The sequence below is a fragment of the Bactrocera tryoni genome, chromosome 4 (genome assembly GCF_016617805.1).
Source record: "Bactrocera tryoni isolate S06 chromosome 4, CSIRO_BtryS06_freeze2, whole genome shotgun sequence".
Taxonomy (NCBI): Eukaryota; Metazoa; Arthropoda; class Insecta; order Diptera; family Tephritidae; genus Bactrocera; species Bactrocera tryoni.
Genome location: NC_052502.1, coordinates 15536605 through 15560917, shown reverse-complemented (window position 1 = coordinate 15560917; position 24313 = coordinate 15536605). Strand labels below are relative to the sequence as shown.

General features: G+C 39.3%; 1 protein-coding gene across 2 annotated transcripts; it reads left to right on the top strand.

Annotated features, from left to right (window-relative positions):
- The first annotated feature begins 14403 nt into the window (after window positions 1-14403).
- On the top strand, window positions 14404-24296 carry LOC120774301 (putative vitellogenin receptor). Of its 2 annotated transcripts, XM_040103825.1 has the most exons (12): window positions 14404-14495; window positions 14807-15057; window positions 15142-15591; window positions 15653-16297; window positions 16684-17586; window positions 17649-17793; window positions 18014-18822; window positions 18891-19157; window positions 19283-20347; window positions 20417-21230; window positions 21295-21510; window positions 23645-24296. In XM_040103825.1, coding segments are annotated over exons 1-12 (5712 nt in total). In that variant the 5' UTR covers window positions 14404-14493; the 3' UTR covers window positions 23790-24296. The 2 variants fall into 2 exon arrangements, with proteins under 2 accessions (XP_039959759.1, XP_039959758.1); XM_040103824.1 differs by having other exon boundaries at window positions 20417-21510.
- Window positions 24297-24313: the final 17 nt, after the last annotated feature.

Sequence of the window (24313 nt, the reverse complement as noted above, 5' to 3'; positions counted from 1 at the left end):
GGGATATGTAAGGTCTAAAGTCTATGCCGACAATCCCGCTTCAATTCAGGCCTTGGAGCAAAACATCACGCGCGTCATTCACCATTAACAGTCGAATCCTCGTACGAGTCTACAAGTCATGGAAAATTCGAATCAAAATATGGACCATCTGAGACGTAGCCGCGACCAACATTTGAAGGAGATAATCTTCAAAAAATAAATACCCCAGAATGTTCTTTCGAATTATAATAAAAGTTAACCATTAAATTTGAAGTGTGTGTGTTTTCTCTCAAAAAAAGTGGAGAACCTCGAAATGGATCACCCTATATTTGACTCAAATTACGTAAAATTAGGTCACAACTCTAAAGCAACAGTCAACCTGTAGAAAATGATACTCGTAACTAACCCAACTTTAAATACCATATATGTATGTACTTATGTCCAAAAGAGGAAAATCACTGAGATTTAGAAAATGGTTATAAGTTTAATAAATATCTCTATTTATGTTTCTTAATGTATTCTTTAGAAATTTAAAAATATGTTAATATGGATTGTCTCTTCTCTTATGACAAGCTGTAAATAGTGTGATTATATAAAGTTTCGAAAGCGGTCAATGACTTAACGAAATCATAAAAAAATTATGTAAACAAATAAAAAATCGTTTTCCCTGTTCATTTCGTGGGTTGGATCATATTGCAAATTTATTATAATAAACATTATATAACTTAGACAATATAAGCCCATCAAAATATGTTTGTATGTTAATGCTTACATTAGGGATGTTCGTTATAAACTTAGATTGAACTTATATTTTTGTTAGTAAAGAGATTATATATTAATTTTAAAATATTAAATAGTTTAGACTTTGTTGAACCTATTTTAGGATATTCGAAGACAAAAACTACATAATTCATCGACGCAGTATCATGTGTCACCGTAATATATTCTTATCAGATATACCATCCGATCAAATCTCGGACTGATACAAACCTAATCGACAATGTTTTTTTTTCAAGATTGATACAATGAACATGAAAAATGTTCTTGTTGTATGCAGCGGTTTTTTCACGACACAAAAAGTTTATCTGGCCACTTTTACTGTGGATAAACTTTAACAACGAGTTTGCCAGTGATTTTATACTTCCAATGGAATCACAGCTACGGAATCATTGAAAATGTTGCAGAAGAGTTTTTTGGAGTCCACTCATCTCAAACACAGCTATTTGAATAGCGTAAAGCATTCAGAAAAGGTCGTGAAGCCATCGAAAACTTGCCTCATGCGAGTCATGCATCCAACTCAGTTAATGATGATAAAATCGAAAGATAAAGATAATTGATCGTATTGGCATCAGAGAAATAGCAAAGTAGCTTAACAACTCTTATGAGTCGACTCTACATATTTTAATTAATGTTTTGGGTATGAAATGAGTCAAAATTAGACTCGTACCAAAAGACTTGAATATTTCACAAAAACCGTCGAGTAGAAGTGGCAGAAAAAAGGCTTGATAATGTAGCTGCTTGACAACGCAGTCCTATATTCATCAAATGCATCATTGCTTGTAACGAGACGTATGTATATGACGACGAAATTATCCAGCAATCTAGCAATTGATGCTTCAAAAATGATCCGAAACCGAAAAAGTTACGTCAAAGTCGGTCGAAAATCAAGGAAACCGAAAAAACACGAGAAAGTCAATAAAAAATCAGGGTGGTACCCAACATTTTCTTTGATTACTATGCTGTGGTTCACCATGAATTCGTACCACAGGTTCAAACTATCAATGAGGAATACTACTTGGCGCTCTAAGGTGTTCACAATAAGCAATTCTCGATATTAGGTAATTGAAACCATCAAAAGTCATTCCCTGAAGGCATTCGCCACCAAGGCTTAGTATAGAGAATTAGATTAAGCGTTAGCCTGATTGGCTCAAAAACAATCTATGTTGAGGAATGATAATACAGATTTGCATTAAAATTTGTGATCATTTTAATCTCAATGAGCCACCCTAACGCTGCGAGGTGCATATCACGAAGTGCTAAGCTTAAAAAAATTACTTGACTCGGTGGAGAGCAAGCTTAAGCCTTTAGTTTGGGTTCCTGGTTCAGTAAAATAGAGGAGAGAATAAATATATTTAACAAGATTGGAACTTGCAGGGGTTTATTTAGAGCGAAAATAAAAAATTTTATTTTCCAAAAGACATCACACAAATTTAAAAAGCACCGCTTAAGGCATTCCATTACACGATTATCAGCATTTAATCTTCTCTTGATCAGGCAGATCGTGCCTTAATGTGATTGAACAGGAATATGAGCAGGTCATTCCTAAAATAAGGAGAACTTCTCTCTGACCTCCCATGGAAACAGAAATAAATTTAATATGATGTCATTATCTTACTCAAACATTCATGTTATCGTATTGAAGGATACTGCTTCAATAATGGCTTTGAGAGATTTGAGAATCTGATATAAATTTGAAGTGATGGAAGATTACAGATTCCAGACAACCGTTTTCTAATCCTTTAATAGTTGAAATTTATCTGTTATCCATAATTAGTTTATGCATCAGTTTAAATAATATCCATTTTAATACCTAACCTCATATTTGTTCAAGAAAGCTCAACCATTGTTCAAGTTATGTAGCGTGAATTTGTAGCCATTATCGCCACCCTCACTGATTTAGCGACCACACCCACGCTAATTGACCAAATAATAATTTAAAAACTATTTGTATTGTATTCTTTAACAAAAGAATATAATTAGCCTGGGTTTTTCACACAAAAACAACTACACAAATGCTGAAAACTTACATTTAAAAATTCTGCCAAATTACAAATTAGTTTTCAAACTTTAAGCAAAAAAAAACGAGTTTAACAACCTCTTCGCTTTAGACACAGTCATTCAAAATCAATAACTATTTATTTGCATATCTATGGTGTACGCCAGTAAAGAGCTAATTATGTATATCTTCCGACTAAACGTCCACTGTGCGATATTTGATTAATTTGGCGAACAATTTCGAGCGCGTCATCAAAATTGGAATGGTTTTGATTTATGGTTTCCAACGACAGCCGGTGAAGCAAGAACATTTTTCCGCTTTTTTTTCTTGTTTTACTAATAAATTATAGACATAATGGGATAAACCAGGCGATCCCAAAATTAGTTTGTGAAATTAACTGGCGTCTGTCATACTTTTTAATTTCCTCGTTAAGAGCAAATGATTCAGAATATTTTTTAATAATTTTTAATTTTAATTTTTTTTTGTTCTAATATCTTTCTTAAGATGCTTTATAAAGCTAGCCGAGGCTTGTAAAATAGTAGTTAACGAATGCACATTGTTTATGTCACTTTACAATAACAGCATGACCAGACTGCGAGATTTATGTAGCTCCTTGGATTAAACAAATCGCTTTTCAAATCTGTTCTCCATTCTAAGATACAAAATCACCTGAATTTGGAGTTACCACATCCCAAAACTTTATTTTAATTTATTATATTAATATGTTTATTAGGGTTCTTCAAAAGAAATTTTTGAATTTTTTTTTCAACTCTTACCCCCTCAAATGTTAGTGATTGACAAACAAAAAATCCTCCCTCAAGCCAGGCGCTGTTGCTTAACTCTAAGGGGTCGCAATTTTTTTTTTCGGTTCCCATACATTTTACAAAGGAATTCTCGTTTTTTCATTCAAACTAAAATTTCACCAACTAATTTTCGTTTCTGAGACTGAAATGGGTTAGTACGAAAAGCTTGAGAAACTGGCCGACGGAGGTAATGCTCGAAAATTCTACCAAAAGATGCGGCGACTAACAGAAGGCTTCAAGATCGGAGCATACTCTTGTAGAACCCCTAGAGGTGATCTAGTGACTGAAGCCCAGAGCATACTAAGTAAAATTATGGAGGGAGCACTTCTCCAGTCTGTTAAATGGTTAAAACATAACACCAAGAGATAGTGAACCCGATTCCCCAATCGATGACGATGCAGCAAACGTTCCATTGCCCGACCATGAGGAAGTTCAGAAAGCAATTACCTATCTGAAAAGCAACAAACTGGCGGAGGCCGATGGATTGTCGGCCAACCTATTCAAACACGGAGCGAAGAACTGACGAAGAGCATGCATCACCTTCTTTGTAAAATATAGTCAGCCGAAAGCATGCCCAACGATTGGAATTTAAGTCTATTCTGCCCAATCCACAAAAAGGGAGACCCCACGATCAGCGTCAACTACTGGGATAAGTCTCCTCAACATCGCATATAAGGTTCTATCGAGCATATTGTATGAAAGATTAAAGCCCACCGTCAACAAACTGATTGGATCTTATCAGTGTGGCTTTAGACCTAGAAAGCCTACAATCGACAAGACTTTTACCATTCGCCAAATCTTTGAAAGGAAGATCGATATACACCACTTCTTCGTCGATTTTAAAGCCGCTTTCGACTGCACGAAAAGGAACTGGCACTATCCCAGCAAAGCTATATTAGCTTGTAAGCTGACGTCGTGCAACACCAAGTTCCGTCAGGATCGGGTTGGACCTCTCCGCGCCGTTCGGTACCAAGCGAGGTTTCAGACAAGAAGATTTCCTATTGTGTGACTTCTTCAATCTATTGGAGTAAATTATACGGGCTGCAGGAGCTACAGAGCTAAATAGAATATTACTAGAGTGTACAGCTGCTGGCGTACGCCGATGATATTGATATCATACCCTCCGAGAGAAGCAAAGGAAGACAAAGGCCTCCACTCCGTTGGAAAGGCAAGGTGAAGAAAAACCTGACTACACTAGGAACCTTCAGTTGACGCCAAACAGCGAAAAGGAAGAACGACTAACGCGCTGTTGTAAACTCGGCTATAACCGCGTTAGTAGTGTCTACGCCAACAAATAAGAAGAAGAAGAAGGTTAAGAGCTCTGCTAAGCATATAGTTTTGGATGAAATGCCTTATGCCTGATTTATGCTAACTGCCCATACTACACTTAGACACTAATCCGTTACGCATGCGAGTTCCGTAACAAATTAGGATTCTCTTGTATTTTCTAAGAATAAACTTTGAGCCGAAAGTGCCGCATCACTTACACATTAGAAGTCATAAATTATTTCGACAATAAGCTGTGAAACGAAGCGTCACAAAGCACTTAGCAGTTTGCCAAGCCTAAGAATTTGTAATATTTTAAGATATTTATTTTTTTGATTCTCTGTTTCAGTTAGACATAATTGTTGGCCGTGAGTAATTATGCTTAGAGCGCAGCAAATCAGTGAAGAAGCCAACGTCACAGCTACGCCTTATAAAACTGGAATATAATTAGATTTGGTTGAAGTAAACAGTTGCGACCTTAAATATGTTTTTACTTAACTGAATATATGTATATATTATATAAAATATATTACATGCATACATACATTAGTGCTGTTGGTAGGAAGATCAAAGACTGAGATATTAAGAGGTGGTGTTAGACAGTGATTGGTATGGGCGTTTGGTCGTTAAGTTTTCATTTCTAATTAGTCTACTATCTACTTTATATTGAATATTTAAAATATTTTTGATGGTATTTATATTAAAAGCCTTAAAATAACGGTAAACTAGTGTTAGTAACACGAAATTCTCTAATAGAGTTGGATCACCTGCATTTTATATAATCAATATACATAATTCATGAATATTTCTGCGAATCCAAATATTTACCATAAATAATACCTAGTCGTAAATATGTAGGCTACATAAATGTGGCATTTAAAATTCTTGCATATTTTATATTGAAATTACTTCTAAATAATTCTAAAAGTCATACATCGCGTATGCGTAACTAAATACACAAAGAACATACGACATATAATGGAGTTTGTGTATAGTACGAGGGCGGTCCAATAATGACTTAACCAGTTGTGTAGTACATACTCGCACACGTTAGATGTCAAATTTTTTGCCGAATCCGGCTCATAGTTTTCTATTGATGGCATGTGGGATATCGCAGTCAAATAAGGATGTCTGTTCTCAAGCGACTTCTTTTTGTTTCAAAACGTGAAAAATCAGTCACTGCATTAAAATCTAAGTCGCAGTAACTTTGCAGAACTTCAAAAAAGTTTTTATTTTTTCCGACGTATTAAAGCAGTTGGATCATCAATGGGACTAGTGTATGGAGGTAAAAGAAACTATACATACATATATAGAAATAAATCGAAACTTTCCAAAATTGCTTCGATTTTTTTTTTTAGTAGACTAAATATTTATCTGCCAGCCCTTGTATAGTATATTGGCACGTTCCAAACTAAACTCATTGAAGCGTTGAACAACGTAATGTAAAGAATTCAATTAAACTTCAGCGTTGATGAGCATTGAGACCAAGTGATACTCGATGGCGAGCGGCAAAATCATGCGAGATCCATCAAACTTCATGGCTTTATCAAGAATTTATTGTTTTGTTTTACCTACCTGCCAAAATCAATGGGGTATCTATACACATACATATATATTTTTTTAAATTACAATGCAAAGGAAATCGATGAATCATAGAAATTAATGGATGAATAAATGGGCAAAAAGTTCTTGATAGTAACTCATCATTTAATATCGTGATCAAACTTTTCACCTTATTAGAAAAAAAATTTGAGTGCCTAAAACCAAAAATAGATAACATTAAATCTAATTCTTTAGAATAACTTCCGATAACTTATGTTTCTGGGGTTGTTTAAAAACAAATCTTAAAAACATTTGCGTTCTCAAGGTAATTTATTGCTATATCGACTATTTTCGCGACGAATAAATTATAGAAAATTAAGCAAAACAAAATATATGGCCAATAAAAAAGCTTTGGAAAAAATACGACAGGTCCGGATTGAAAACCTTATGATTAATAACACTTTTTTTTATGGAGAACGAATCGTTTTATTCAAACATGTTCTATGAAGACACTGGTTGTACTATTTTATATCTGAAATACTACAAAAATATACAAACCGTTTGAAGTTTTTATGGACTAGTAAATATTTTTCTTATAATGGGCACAGTATAATATGTGGCTTGGACAAAAATCCACGCCAAATTTCGTGCCGACATCTGGTCCAAAAAATTGGTTTTAAACGAGAACTGGAACGTGATAGTTCAATTTGTACGACAGCTGTATGCTATGTATAGTGAACTCAGCTAAACAAATTTTTCGGAGACTATAGAGATGCATTGGAAATAATTTATGCCGAATTTCGTGAGGATATCTCGTCAAATAAAAAACAATTACCATAAATGAACATGATTTTGATTGGTCAGTTGTTATGGCACCTGTATGCTTTAGTGGTCCGATATCGACAGTTCCGACAAATGAAAGGCTTCTTACAGAGAAAAGGATGTGTGCAAAATTTCAGATTGATATCTCAAAAACTGCTGATCGTTTATACATACTTAATAGTATATTTGATAGAGTCTCCTACTCGGTTATTGACTGTATAACCTAAGGATGTCCAAACTTTCTTACTGGTACTTATTATTCTACAAACATACATATATTGCTAGCATGATGTTATTATATTTAACCATTATTATTCATAACTAATAATACTAATGTTGAACTGCATATATTAGCCCACAAACATACATACATACATACGTACTTGTTGTACTTGTTACAAGTCATCTTCCAAAGGCCAAAGACAACAAAATTTATAATTTAATTAAAACTACTGAGTCACCGCACAACTGGAAATAAGCTGAACACATATACATATACAAACACATACATAAATAAGTAAGCTCTTAAGACTTTAATGTATGTACCATATATTCATGATATAAATAAATAGTATGAATACATACATATGTATGTATGTAGAAGTGCTTAGGCAGTTTCAGCTATTTTCCGCGTCTCATTGTTATGAAAAGTACCTGTAATTATTAAGAGGGTCAGTAATGTAAATAGGCAAAATAGTTAATGCATTACTTACAGTTTTAACTGTGGAGCACAAAATCTTCTTATTTCTAGTTTTTATTTATTAATTTTTACTATTTTTTTACTATTCTTCAATTGTAGCTTTTTTCACACTTCTTAACCGCCAATTAAACCATCTAAGCCGCAAACAATAGAAATATAATATTTCCAAAAGTTTATGTATATATGTGTGTGTGTGTGTGTGCAAATGTAATAAAGGCCGAAATAACATAAATTTTGTGCGTCGAGTGAAGCACTTGTTGCCCTTGTGGCGTTTGGCGTGGAAGAAGAGGTCAGTAGCTGTTCTTAAATGCCGCAAATTCGCATGGCAACATACGCACATACAGTTACGAGAGTATGTTCATGTATGTACATTATATTGCATGTATAAGTACACATATGTGCAGTGGTGAAGCAGTGACGGATTTTCATTTAGGCATCACATTTCGGATTTGTATCGACCTTAATAGCATGTCCATTGTCCATTATAATTAAATTTTCATACTTACTCACGCATATGCTCACATACATACAGTGGCGTAGCTAGAGAGGGGCGAAGGGGGCCGTCGCCCCGGGCGCAACGTCTTGGGGGCGGCAAAACGATCTTCGCTGTTTTTTAATATTCAGAAAAATACTTCAGTTGAAGCATAGGGCAAACTGTGAGAGTAGGAGTGACAAAAAAAACAGTATCTTTATTTTTACTCTGTCGTCGCGACGTGTCACTCTCACAGTTACCCTATGCTTTGAATGTAACAAATACTTTTATTTCTCCAAATTTTCAAAAATGGAATTTAAAAACTCCAATTCTGGCAAAAATTCCTGCAAATTGTGTCAAAAGTGTACAAGATATAGGGCGAAAATGGGTTTTTTCTATGGCTTTTAATAAGATGTCTTGTAAATTTAGTATCAATTTTCTCAAAAACCGTATTGTGAGAATTTTGGAACTTCAGAATTTGCGTGGCTTCTAGTTCCTAAATTTTATATACTTAATTTCGAAGATATTTTGTAAAAATTCACTTTTGTTCGAACCACCTCATGAAACTTGTACGTAGGTAGATAAAGGAGGGCGGCAGAACATCATTGGCCCCGGGCGCTCGAAGTTGTAGCTACGCCACTGCATACATACATATGTACTTATAAATACATATGGTATATCTGGATATTTACATACTAGATACTTATACGAGTACGAATAGTTTTCAATATTATAAAGTATTCATTATTTTTAGAAGCGTCTGTTTAAAATATATATTAAAAACGGATTTTTTTTCATATAAAGCCCGATATACTAAAACTATGTGGTATGAGAGTTAGCCTGTCAAGTGATCTTGGAGGGCTGACATCCCTGATAATCACAGCTAATAGTAGTGTTGTCTAAAGCAATCCATTTTGTTACTATTTTGTAAGCTGTTCAAAAAATTATATACCTTAACCGATCTACTCAACCAACTTACAAGCAAGTAAGGATAGTTCTCTTAGCGCCATTCACTTGAGAGTGGCCACAAATTATTTTTTTTACATATGGTTCAAGCAGCTCACGACTTCGGTCTTAGAACAAGTATCCTCTGGGTTGCCAAAACAACAATCCGTTTGAAGGCGAGCTAAAGCGAGAAGGCAAAAGATTCCTCCCCAGGATTGTGCGCTGGGTTTGGGACCCGCCAAGGGGGGAAAAATAGTCCCAAAGAAAAGGAGAAAACAGGCTCTATTGAGAAATCAACAAATGACCAGATTTTCACCATGCGCAAAATCTTGAAAAATAACCGTGAAAAGAGGATCGACACACCCTTCCCTTTTTTGTCGATTTCAAAGACAGTACAGGTGCTACTTTGGACTGAGTAGGCAACTGAGAAGTAAAGTCCTCTCTTAAGCTTTGCCGCAATCGATGATACGAGTTATACGACGCTTTTGACATAGTTTAGCGAATTAAGAGACAGCGGCTGCGGTGGCTATGTCACGTCGTCCGAATGGATGAAAACACTCCAGTTCTGAAAATATTCGACGCAGTATCCGCCGGGGCAAGCAGAGGAGAGGAAGACTTCTACACCGTTGGAGAGATCAGGTGGAGAAGAACCTGGCTGCACTTGATATCTCGAATTGGCGCCAAAAATGCTAAAAGAAGAAACGATTTGCGTTCTGTTGTTAACTTGGCTACAACCCCTTAAAGAAGAGGAGGAGTGTTCCGCTAAATAGTTACCACATGTCAAGGAACGAAGTTGTACTTAAGTAGTTCCAAATTACTTTTAAGAAATACACATTGAAGCGGCTACAACTGGTTCAAGGCACGTGTCTCTCCCTTCCACAGAATGTGAGCCAATTGACTGACTCGAGATTTCGCTTGCAAGGACAAACGAACAACAAAATCTTTTGAATTTATCGGGGTTACCTACCGGAACTTAATCTCACAGTGCGCAACAGCAGAGCGGATCAAAAAATGTCTTGATTAGCAGCTCAACCAATACAAGCTTTATTTGGAAACAATCGGTAAGGTGGAATGGACACCTAATTCCACTTTGGTCGGAACCGAGACCTATCTTAAACCTCTGCCGTACGCGGGGTCCGGCAACTGGCCACAATGAAATTTCACATTGATCTAACACAAGGTCAGTTCCAACCGCATTTGGGTTTAAGCCACAGAATTTACCCTGAAGGGTAGTACATTTATGGTAGTAGATTTATGTGTGCAGTCAAAACTTGTAACCGAAGCTACTTCCAGTTAAGTATCCATTCATCATATGACTAGTGACATTTGAGCTTGAACTTCAAATGCCATTTTATTAGTAAGATAATTTTGGATAATTCTGTATAAGCTGAACATTAAACACTCTTTGCTGACAAGACTAACTTATTTTCTAAGGCACAGCCCTTACAAAAGACACAATACATTTTTTTTTGTTTTTAGCCGCCTCTTACGATAATCAAGCCCTATCGCGGATAAATTCCTAGTCCCCTGGCCCGTTGGCGAAGGGCAGCCGAACAATCGGATTTCGATGAACGATCACTAAAAGAAAAAAATTAATTATTTATGTATTTCGGTTAATCTAAGAAGTATCTGACAATGATGGGGTAACCAAAACGGTCCAACTTTAAGAAAAATTATACCGAGTTGCATAACTTAATTTCGAGATTCTTTTTTGAACTTATTACCAACGGAAATTAAGAGAAATAACCTCACCGATTCATTGACCCTATTGTGGTTCTCAAAGAACGTTCTTATATATAGAATGCATCTTATTAGCATTTTCTTTATGAAAACTACCGACAAAATGAATACAAACAATGCCCCTTGTAAGCCTTGTAAGCGTCTTAAGACATAAGAATTAAGAGACAAAATAATTCAAAATTAAAATTAAACGAATAAGATCACTAATGACAAATAAGACGACAAACATTTTTCAAACAACACACTTTGAATTTCGCTATTATCGCTCTTTGATTAAAAGCGGGCAATAAAAGTCAAAATGATTGCATTTCGTGTACCAAATAACTCGTCAGGCAATAAGGAAGCTGCGGTCGAAAGCTGATTTCGCTAATTTCATTGATACAATGCGTGTTGGAATTAAATTGCAAATTTGTGCGAAAATATTTTTTTTATTAAGTCAAGCCAAACAGCTGTAGAGATTGAAGGCTCAATAAAGTAATGGAACATTGCGTCCGTTGTCGTGTGCGCACGTGCTCGAGATTAATAGTGATCTGAGTACAAAGCAGACAAGATAGACCCCATTGACGTCATATGCAAAGGTTTGAGACTCTTTTGACGTCATGCACATGTGTCAAATAATTGAACAGAAGTGAAATCTTACCGACAAATGGGCTTGTGATATTATCATATTATCCACTCTGTTAGCCTTAAGCGAGTTATCTTATCCTCCATTTCCTTACAGGCTGGACAGAGAGGGCTTTTGTAATGATTACAAAATTCACAATACCAGTGACTTCGGTAGAATCCAGCTAGGCATATGAACTCATGGAAGTGAATAAAAACTGGCAAGGAACGATACCTTAGCCCTGCTATCAGCAGAATGGGAACGGGTTAGTTCTCCTTTCCACGCGGGTTCTACTACTGAATAGCTGGCCTTCACGGGAGTGGGACCAAATTCGGCATGTAATATTATCACAAACTTCCTATATTACAGGGCAAATTGGACAAAATTCACACCTACTTCCCGTACAACACAATTTTAAATTCCATCTGATTATTTCACTTTCCAGTATGCAAACCAATGTATCCAGATTAAACTTAGCACAAATAGTGCCTTTGCGGTGTCCCACCTTATGACTTAAAATTTTCAAAATCGGGCGACAACTGTTCAAGCACCCATCTACCAAATATGTGGACCCAAGTTCCTATTGCGAACTTTTTATCGAAAATGTTGGTCAATCTGTGAAATAAGTTATTGAAATTCAGTCTTTTTCTGATATTATTATGCTTGAGCGTGTTTTGCCATTAACAGTGGATCTTTGATACTAAAACTGATGAAATAGATTGAAAACTAGCCCTTACCCCTACATATAAGTGATATTCAGCATTTTGAAACATCCGACTGACTTTGCTCCTTATATATAGTATATGGGTATCGCAAGCAAGTCTGGGGTTGAACCGAGAGAAAATGGATCTGCTTGTGTTCGCAAGAAAGCACAAAATTCCTTTATGGAGGTTCCTTTCGATAAATAGACGACTACTGAGTGCTGGAGAATTCACATATAGAATCTTCAGGCATAGCTCGGTGGGTAATGGTGGTTTGGAAAAGAGACATGATCCCACTTGGGAAAGAAGGTTCAAAGTAAACATAGAAAAATATGGTTGACGTAAAGTTAGGTTAGGTGTGCGCAACATTCTAAACATACAGATAGCTCGAAAATAGACGATGAAGTTGGTGCGCGAATATACTGTCCAGAGTTACACATAAGGCATAAGATGCTGGACCATTGTAGTATTTTTCAAGCTGAGGTCCTTGCTATTACGAAAGCCGCGCAGCTGACCTCTAATGCACCTGCAGGAAATTCTAGAGTCAACATCTACGTCAACAGCGGATCAGCAATCATACCCTCGTATCACTTACCGGTCAGAAGTGTCTTGGGAAGCCGGACAGCAGTGGAAAGTGTTGTCAGAAGCAAGCAACTACACTTCTACTGGGTGCCAGGCCACAAAGGCATCGAGGGGAATGAAATAGTGTACGAGATTGTCGAGAATGGTGTACAGCTAACACGCGACAACGTGACTAAAACTAGGAAACTCATGCTTTGTCTATACGATGATCTGGGAAAGATAATTAAAATCCGATGGAACGAGCTACCTAGGTGTACAACTGCAAAAGTCATGTGCAAAACGGTGGATCGAAAGCACAAAAAATTCCTATTGGCACTCGTTAGAAGAGACTGTGGGAATATGATCGGAATACTAACTGGCCACAGTCTGGCGACGACAAACGCTCGCCGAATGAGGCTGACAGATCAAGAAGACTGCAGGAAATGTCTAGAACAAGGCACCAGAAAACCAATGTGGCATCTCTTGTGCACTAGTCAAGACTACGTTGTAAGCATCTGGCACCCCATGGTCCGCAGAGTCTGTTAAAATTCGCGTCAAGCGCGGCCAAACTAAAGGATGACTACGCCTAGTAACTGAACTCCAACTGGTATCGCAAAGGACCAAAACTGGTCTATGAGTGGCTCATTGGCCTACCAGTTTATTCCAACCTAACTCCTTATGTATTGGTGATGGCAAGTGAGGTACCTCAGAGAAGCTCAGAGGGTATCTTTCTCCAATAATAGTATGCCGTAAAGCCAAAAATAGCAAAAATCAGGTCAATACCACCCCTGTCTCCCATATACGTAATACGTAACGCAAGTTGCAAGAGTTACACCCGAACTAAGCCTTTCGTTACTTGTTTTAAAATAAAATGAAAAAATTTCTATTCATCTCCCTATTGACCACTAGATGTCCCTATTCATTCTCATGCCTTAAGTCAATTCAGTAACATTGCTAGTACACAGCAGATGACGCTGTGTACTACCGTTAATCTAAACCAAACATATAAGTTTATTGTAAACATTTAGTTCCATTGCAGTTCGTCCTCCTTTTTAGTAACTTTGTTTATATACTTTACGAACAAATTCAAGAATTTTTTTATATATATTAATAATTACTCAAAAAAGTTATTATAAAAATATTTTAAATTTTATTTTTTAATATGTTAAACATTAAAAAATCTATATTTGTCAGATAATAATAATTATACATTAAACTTTTTAATGCAACTCATAATTAACGGTACTTATGTAGACTTGACTTGGTATGCCAGTGAGCGGCACTTTGGCGGCGATCAGTCGATCAATGATCTTCAGTCAATTTCGGCTTTAACGCGCTAATGCGCGGCAATAATTGTGTCGATCCGAAAAAAAACGTGTTAAGTGTAAAAATTTGCAGTGTTAAAAATTTGTAAAAATTTAAAAAATTGTTTTATGTGAAAAATTAAATTTGTATAAAATATAAAAGTGATTGAAAATAAAATTTAAATATTAAAAAAGTATTAAGTAAAATAGAAGTAAAGTGTGTTAATTCGCGGCTTACTCAAGCTGCGTGTTGAAATCGATCGTTTTAAAGGCAATCAATGTAAGTTTTCAAAAAAATTTATTAAATACAAAAGCAAGAATTTTATTTGAAATAAAATTTCATTAAAAAAAAAATAACAAAAAAATATTTAAAAAAATCAAAATTATTGAAATTTATCTAATTAATTTAATAGCTCTCTAACTAACCTCACTTTCACATGAAGACCAGAACTTTTCCATGTGAGCTCGCTCGCTCGCCATTTCGCTTTCCGCTTCTTTCATCATTCTTCCTTTATAAGCTACTCATTCTCACCTTCTCCCCTTCAAATCACCTTTTAATTACCTTTCACATTTTATTTTACTTTTCTTTAGGGCAAAAGCCTTTCATTTACCGTTACAAAATGTGCGCAAGAAGCTACAACCCAGCGCCGCAGCGCCCAATTGCGCCGTCATTGTTGTTGTCGTCATATTAATATTCATGCCGCCATTTTTCGCGCGTGTCTCAGCCTTCCAACACTGCGATGCCGATCACTTCGAGTGCCGCGACGGAAGTTGCATCTTACAGGAGAAGATGTGTGATGGACGTCATGATTGTCCGGACAACTCGGACGAAATGAACTGCGGTAAGCTCTCAACTAAACTAAAAGCAACCATTTTTATATAGAATAATTGGTTTACCAAACCATCCGTCTCTACTCTTTTTACAGAAAAGAAGATGTGCCGCAAGCCGGATTGGTTTCAGTGCGCCAAACCCAATGGACCCTGCTTGTCGTCGGAACTGATTTGTAACGGCATTGAGAATTGTCCCGGCGGCGAAGATGAATTGGAATGCGTTAGCTCTTCCAGCTTCTGGGGCAGCGCCGGTGGCAAGGGCATGTCGAAGAGCGGTGATATTGGCACAGGCGGTTGGTATACGAAACGGAACTGCAGCGCCTACGAATACACATGTCGTACTGATAAAACTTGCATACCGCTGGATTTTATGTGTGACGGCAAGAGCGACTGTCACGATCGTTCCGATGAGGAGGATGGCTGTGAGCGCGCCAGAAAAAGTTGTGAAGGCTTCTTTTGTGACAATAAGAAATGTTTGGAAAGCAAGAAATGGATCTGTGATGGCGTCGACGATTGCGGTGATGGCAGCGATGAACGCAAGTGCGGTTAGTCACAACTTTTCTTTTATCTAATATAGTTGGTGCATATAAACATCCTCTAATTCAGGTGTGAATTGCACTTTGGAACAAGGCAGCTTCCTGTGCCGTGATAACTCAAGCTGCCTAACCATCGATGCAGCCTGCAATGGCAAGGCGGATTGCGCGGACGGCAGCGATGAGTCGCCACTCTGCTCATCCACCAGCAACAATTGCAGCACGAAAACTTGCCCGCCAGCAGCGATTTGTAAAATGCTACCAGAACAAGGTGCTCAGTGCATTTGTCCCAAGGGTTATCGCATGTCAATGCTGGAGAACGCCTGTCGAGATATCGATGAATGTCTGGAGATCTATGGCTTGTGCTCGCAGGGTTGTCAGAATACGCGCGGCTCATATCGTTGCACCTGTGATGTAGGTTATGTGCTGAATGCGGACAATCACACCTGTGAGGCTTACGGTGGCGATCCGTTACTGCTCTATACCACACAAATGGCCGTAATGGGTGTACATTTACGCGATAAATTAGTCTATGCGGTAGCCAAGAATTTGACCAAAGTGATCGGTGTATCGTTTGATGGGCAGAATATCTACTGGACGAATATACAGAATGAGGCAGAGAGTATTGTGAAAGCGAACGCCGATGGGACCAATCAAGATATTCTACTCACTGCCGGCTTGGATGCGCCAGAAGACTTAGCGGTCGATTGGCTGACAGGTGAGTAAAGTAGAAAAAATATTGGATGCCAAATACTCAAGTATTCTTGGTTTTCTAAAAGGATTACCAACTCAACAGTTAGTTTTTTTCCGAGACTCTGGAAAGATAACCATTTCCCCAGGTTACTAACCTCGAAGCTGCAATTACTAACCTCTCAGTTGTCTATCTATAAGACCAGAATAATAGCACCCAGTAAATAGTGAACCCCCTTTTCTAGCATGAGAAGCAGCACTAAGCTTTTTCCGTAGAGTCCACCTTTTCGGAAAAAGTCACCTCTGTTTTAGAACCTTCTATTTAAAAGCTAAAGTTTTTTGTGTATTTGGTTTCATATCGTTGTCTCTTCTTGCCAATTTATATATCTAAAACACGCCCTCTTTGTCCCACAGACAATATCTACTTCTCGGACAACACGATGCGTCACATAGCGGTCTGTACCAACGATGGACTCTATTGCGCGGCGCTAGTCACCGTCGATGTACATCAACCGCGCGGCATAGCGCTCTGGCCGCAACGTGGACAAATGTTCTGGACGGATTGGGGTCTGAAGCCGATGATAGCGCGCGCATCCATGGATGGCAGCAACTCACTGCCACTGGTCACCGAGAACATACACTGGCCCAACGGCATCGCCTTAGATATGCATAATAATCGTATCTACTGGGTGGATGCCAAGTTGGCGACCATAGAGAGTACGCGGTCCGATGGCACCGATCGACGTCGCATACTCGACAACATAATGAAACATCCTTATGGTTTAGCAGTCTTTGAAGACAACATCTATTGGTCGGATTGGGGTACGAAGAGCGTGCATAAGTGCAATAAATTTACGGGTAAGGGACATCAAGTGGTCACCAAGGATCGTACCATCTATGCGGTGCACATTTACCACAGCGCCAAACAGCCGAAGACCGATCATGCATGCATGCGTCTGCAATGCTCGCATCTGTGTTTGCTCGCTGAAAACGAAAGCGCAACGTGCGCCTGCCCCGATGGCATGCAGTTGGGCGCCGATCGTTCGCGTTGCGTGAAAATACACAGGAAACAACGTCTCTTCATTGGTGTGATGAATTCTTTGCTCGAGATGGAGCATACGAAGTTTGGACGCCACACTATACTGCAAACACATCAGCTACCGTTGTATATCAGCGAGATGGCCTACAATAATATCGATGAGAAGATCATTATCGCAGATAATGTGCATCGCACCATCTATCAGTTCGATTTGTTGACAAACGCCATATCAGTGCTGATAAAAGAGAACATCGGAAACATAACGTCCATTGATTTTGGTGAGTATCTGTAGAATTTAAGGGAGTCTTAGGAACTTATTAATATGCCTTTCCATCCGCAGATCACTTGTCGCACAATGTATACTGGGCCGATGCTGAACGTCATGTGGTGGAAGTCTACTCTCTGCAGACGCATCAACGCGCAATTGTTAGCTTCTTCGCCGGCATGCAAGTGCCAATAGCGTTGGCGGTGATACCAGAAGAGGGGTAAGTTCTTCAAGACTAATGGTAATGGAATGAAGACCCAAAGTATGATGAGAGCAACTCCTTTCCAAGGGGGACTCGTTGAAAGTAGAACAAACCATTTTAATCGACTTTCAACTCTCTACTTTGTTTTTCACTCCACTATGCACTCAGCCCATTTGCTCAGTCTAATTTCACTTTGAAAAAGCGACATTTAATATAAATAATCTCTTTTCCCCTCCAGCGTCATGTTTGTCGCATTACGCACGCGTAGATATGTACACATCGATCAACTGCCGCTGGACGGTCGCGGTCCACATACCCACGCTTTTGAGGATGAGCTCGGCGATGATGATTTCAGGTTTACCACAGATTCTGAAACGAAAAGGCTTTACTGGTCCGATAGTGAGTTGGGTCGCATCTCCTATACTGACTACCGCAGTCTGCATGACATCACATTTCGCACACTGCTCAAACGTCCCTACTCACTGGCTCTAGTCGAAGATGACCTCTTTTGGACAGAGTTACGTTCGTCGGCAATACATTGGACGTCCAAAAACAAAATGGGTACACTCAAGCGCATCGAAATCAAAGTAACTCAGCCGGCTTATACACATGTATTACCCACGCGTATACCGCTCTTGGCTAGTCGATCGGCATCTACGCTTGATCATCCCTGTCAGCATAATAATGGCGGGTGTTCGCATGTTTGTGTAACCGTTACAAAGTCTGTCAGCGCATGTCTATGTCCTGCGGGTTTGGTTTTCCGCGATATGACCAACACCAGCTGCATCGAGGCGCTGGACTGTGAATTCCGTTGTCATTCAGGCGAGTGCTTGACACAATCGCGACGTTGTAATGGACGCAAGGACTGTCCGGATGGTTCCGATGAGCTGGGCTGCGATGCAGGCAGTACTAAATATCGCAAAGTGGTTTGTTCCATTGGCGATTTCGCTTGTCACGATGGTACGCAGTGCATTAGTATGAAAAGCCGTTGTGACGGTTCTAAAAACTGCCGTGACGGTTCGGACGAAACGCATTGCGAGAAATTCGGTTGGTACCCTCGAAAATTGTTCGGTCAGCAGATTACCAGTAATAAAATTGGTGCTTTCTCTTTGTAGATAAGGACAAACGTTGCCATGAACATCAGCATGCCTGCGATAACGGCAATTGTGTGGATCAGAGCGTTATGTGCGATGGCTTCGATGATTGCGGCGATCGTTCGGATGAGCTGAACTGCAAATCGAATCCCACACAAGCGACTGGCGATCTACCAGTATGTCCGGCGAATATGTTCCAGTGCAACTCGGGCACTTGCATTGCGCAGAGCTGGGAATGTGATGGCAAACTGGATTGCACAGACGCTTCGGATGAGCACGAAAAATGCGGTAAGTAAAAATATCATTTGACCTCTACACTCTTTCAACGTCGAATTTTCTCGATACCTGGAACCATTCAACCCCAAAAATCATTTTCACTCCATAACTTTACCCTATTTTCTTTAATCTTTTAGGCATTAAGGAATGCCCAGCCGATATGCACAAATGTATGCTGGGTCAATGCATCGATCGACGTCTCGTTTGTGATGGACACAACGACTGCGGTGACTATTCGGATGAACTGAATTGCGACTTCGTCACTGGCAAACAGCGCAATCTAACCTGTGGCACACCGAACCATCCGATGTATCAGTGTCCCAGCGATATGAGCATTTGTCTTGAGTTAAGCAGTCGTTGCAATGGCACCGCCGAATGTCCACGCGGCGAGGACGAAGCAAAGTGTGGCGTAGTTTGTAGCATATACGAATTTCAATGCAAATCCAACGACGAATGTATACGTATGGAATTCCGTTGTGATCGCGATAAAGACTGCGCTGATGGCTCAGACGAAATGAACTGTGAACATTATAAAAATACTACCACCGGTTTTGGTACTATGATGAGCAAAATGAATGAACGTGCATGTGGACCGAACATGTTCGACTGCCGAGATGGACAATGTGTGGAAATGTCACGTGTTTGTAATGATTTCGAGGACTGCGATTCCGGCGCCGATGAAGGACCACTTTGCGATACTGCCTGCAGTGCTGTATCTAATCGGCCGATTTGTTCACACAAATGTCGTCCGACGCCGATGGGTGCAGTATGCTCCTGCTATCCCGGTTATCGCTTAGATACGGATCAGCGCACTTGCTTAGACATCAACGAGTGCGAAGATGGTGAGCCATGTGCGCAGCTATGTGAGAATACGCTCGGTTCATACCATTGCAAATGCTATCCGGACTTTATGTTGCGACCGGACAAGACCACTTGCAAATCCATCGAAAGTGAGTCATCACTCATGTTCTCTACGTATAACGAAGTCCGTAGCATGACGGAACAACCGATCACATTGCGCGTCGCTTGGGCGGTAAACGACTCGAAGATCGCCGGCTTCGATTTGAATGTGGACAAACGTGTGGCTTACTTCACCACCGATGTCGAGGACGTGTTATACAAAGTGGATATGGAGAAAGGTATGGTTATGGGTGGCTTATATGTGCCGACACCCACAAAAGTTGCGGTGGACTGGGTAACAGGTGAGCAATGCATTTGTTAGTCACTAAGAATGCGTAATACTTTCACACTTTTCTCTCACTATCCCTCAGATAATGTCTATGTCATCACGCGTTCGTCACAGTACGGCATTAAGGTGTGCTCATTCAGCGCCAAAATGTGCGGACTCATTGCGCAGGCCAATCCACGCGAAACCATACGCGCGCTCACTGTTGACGCGCTCAGTCGTCGGCTCTTCTATGTGACTGTACGCGCACAAACCTTTAGCGCACCCACTTCGGTGCTCACGATGTCGCACTTAGATGGCAAGCAAATTGTTACGCTTTTGCTTAAAAGTGGTAGCTACATCACCGCCTTAGCTTGCGATCCCTACAAACGTCAGCTCTACTTCGTCGACATGCATACGAAGACCTTGCAGGCGTTGGACTACAAAACGGGCAGCAAACATATGCCACGCACCATCATTCAGAAGGGCAATGTCATCATGCATCCATCCGGTTTGACGGTCTATGAGAATCAGGCCTACATCGTGAACATCGGTTCGAAGGAGGCGGTGCATTGTCAACTCTTCGGTGTATATGACTGTAAAGCGTTCAATTTGAATATACTGAATGCTGAGGATGTTGTTGTCGATGGCGCTACACGTCAACCGCATGCCACAAATCCCTGCAACATGGCTAAATGTCATGGATTGTGTGTACAAGCCGATTATGGTTACGAATGCATGTGTGGCGATAATATTGTGAGCGAACATGTACGCTGTGCAAAAGAGTACACGAATGAGATCGTATCCAGCGCCTTGCTCAACTGGAGTCCACACGCCGAAGAGCACACATCGTCTGCGCATACCGCGGTTACAATCATTTTGGTGCTTTTACTATTGGCCATGCTGTGCGCTGGTTTTGGGTACTTGTACTATCGTCGTTACTCTCAGGGTCATCGCGATTTCAATATCCACCTGCATTTCCAGAATCCACTATCTGCATTCACCAGCGGCAGTGGAAAATCTACAGGCAGCGGGCAACAGCAAAGCGGCATCAGCAGCACAACCGCCTCTTTTGAGGGAGACTTCGGCACGGATGGAGGGCACGAGAAGCGGCAATATGTTCCGCCGATTTATCGATTTTTGCGCAAAAGCGGGAACAGTTCGCCATCGGGTGCGGAGATACTTCTCGAAGCGGCAGCGGTGAGTAGAAATTAAAAGCCAACTTTTAGCACCTAACCAGCTCATTCGGAGGAAAGTAAAAATGCATTTGGTTGGTACTTTTGGCTCATAGTTCGACCTTAACTAGATAGTATGTGTATTTTTGTAAAATCTCAAAGTTTATCCAAGATTTTCAGAAATCTTAAAGTCTGTTGATTCATCTTGCTTAGCTCTTCGTTATGTTTCAAAATGCGTTGTTTTGGAAATTGAATGAAGTTAGTTTAACTAAAAACTATATGGAATCCAAAATATTAGGGCTAAGATTATCCTGATTGTACCTTTTCCTGAATTTTCCGTCCAAAAAAGGATTTCTATAAAATAACCTCACCAGTACTGAGACTACTTAGAAATGCTACAACTCTTCATTGATAGGACAGAATATGAAATTGTATCCAAGAATTTCAGTTTCAGGATGTCTCTATCTGACAATAGTTCTCCACAGATACTCTGGTAATCTAACATACGTCATACTTTTTTTCACATGACAGACGATTTAGGCTGCGTCTTACCAATCTAACAACCTCCCACACATAAGATTGAAAGATTAAGGAAACTTCCACAACGAATTGACTGTTGTTTTACGCCTTCATAAGAAGTAACTTTGGCGCCAATTTGAGATACCAAGTGCAGCTAGACCCTTCTCCACCAGTGCACTCCAAGGAAGTAGAAGTCTTCATCTTCTTTTGCTTTCCCTGTGGATACTGCGTCGATTACTTTCAGAGCTGGAGTGTTTTCATCCATTCGGACGACATAACCTGGTCAGCGTAGCCGCTATCTCTTCATTCGCTGAACTATGTTAATGCCGTCGTATATATCATACAGCTCATCATTCCATCGATTGCGGTACTCGCGCAAAGGACTATAAATCTTAGGCCGAACCTTTCTTTCGAAAACTCGTTACGTCGACTCATCAGATATTGTCATCGTTCTCTGCACCACATAGCAGGACTGGAGGACTTTATTTGTTGTCTTTGTTATGTGTTGGATTTCGAGACTGGCATTGTTGTTGTTGTTAATACTTTCAATATATACGAAATTATACGAAAATTTCAATATATACGAAATTATCTAAGGCTTGTGCTATTTCGTCTTGCCCTCTTACACTACCACACCCACACGCTTCGCTTCATATGTTGAGGCCAATGATATCAATATCATCGGAGTACGCCAGCGACTGTACTCTCTTATAGAAGATGGTGCCTTCTCTATTTAGTTCTGCAGCTCGAACCCGTAGTAGATTGAAGAAGTCGCACTAGTCACCTTGTCTGAAACCTTGTTTGGTATCGAACGGCTCGGAGAGGTCCTTTCCGATCCTGACGGAGCTTTTGGTATTGCTCAACATCAGTTTACACAGTCGTATCAGCTTTGCGGGCATACCAAATTCAGACATAGCGGCATAAAGGCAGCTGCTTTTCGTGCTGTCAAAGGCATGGAGCCACATTGATTTAATCTTTCACACAATACGCACTGTAGTTGGCGCAGATTGTGGGGTCTGCTTTTTTGTGGATTCGGCAGAGCACACTTAAATTCCAATCTTTGGGCATATTCTGCAAAGAAGCTGATGCATGCTCCTTATCAGCTCTTCGCCGCCGTATTTGAATAGCTCTCTATTATGGCAGACAATTTAGGTTCCTGTTGCCGCTGTACAAGTGTTACGTCTTCAGGGGTAACTCGGAAAAACCCGAAGAATGAAAATTAAAGCCGTCTCAATATTACTAACAGGTTTTATAAAATGAATATCCAACCAGAGACCTGTCGAAGAACGACTTTCACTAGATCAAACTTGTTGAGATTTGAGGACCAAAATGTGAAACAAAAACGCAGTAGTCCTGAAAGATGACAGACAATATTATTAGCACCAAAACCTGGATGTCCAAATTACTAATGAGTACTATAATAGATCGTATTAGCGCGGATTGTAACTGGATGTCACATTCCCTCAACGTTAAAGCCAAATTTGGTTGGAGGAAATTTTAATTTTTTTTTTCGAATAGAAATTTTTATAAAGTCGAAGTGGCTTGGATTTTTTCTAGTAGTTTTTTGGAATCAAATACACACAAAATTTCTACAAAAATATTTTTTCTATCAAAATTTTTTTTTGTAAATTCTCTTCCAGCCAACCGCCGAAACAGAAGGGTTGGCGCCAGCTCAACGAACGCCCAGCGTCCAAATGGAGCGAGAACCTTTTTATGCCACCGCTGGCACGATCCGAGTTCAACATGGTGATGATGATGCCACAAAGGACCTTGTCCCCTAGATAAGCGCAGCACCTCCAGCTTGAGCACAAGATTTCTATTTTAATTTTATTTTTTTAGAATTTTTTTCTAGATTTTCTAACAGAATCTACAAGCAATTCACCAATTATTATATTGTAAACCATATATTTTTCCTGCATGTTATTATTGTAGTTATTTGTATTTATTTTTGTAAAAAATGTAGTATGTAAATATTTTTCTGTTAAGCTTTCTAACGCTTACATATTTGTTATTTTTGTAAGCATATTTATCGCTCAGCCTAATTAGTACAAATTATTATTCATAGCTAGTAACAACAGTCAATTTCATATAATTAGTTATACATAAGGTTGGTTGGTTGGTTGGCTGGTTGTTCGCTTTAATTTTGCCTTATTTATAATTTAAAAACTCTTTTGTTGTTATCTGTTGTGTTTTTGAAAAGTATTCCCCGTCCCTGAAATGTCTTTAGGAAAACAAGTTTTGAGAATGTAAAATCCAAAAAAAAATTAATAAAATAACAGTAAAAGGCAAAAATTTTCTAACTTTCTTCT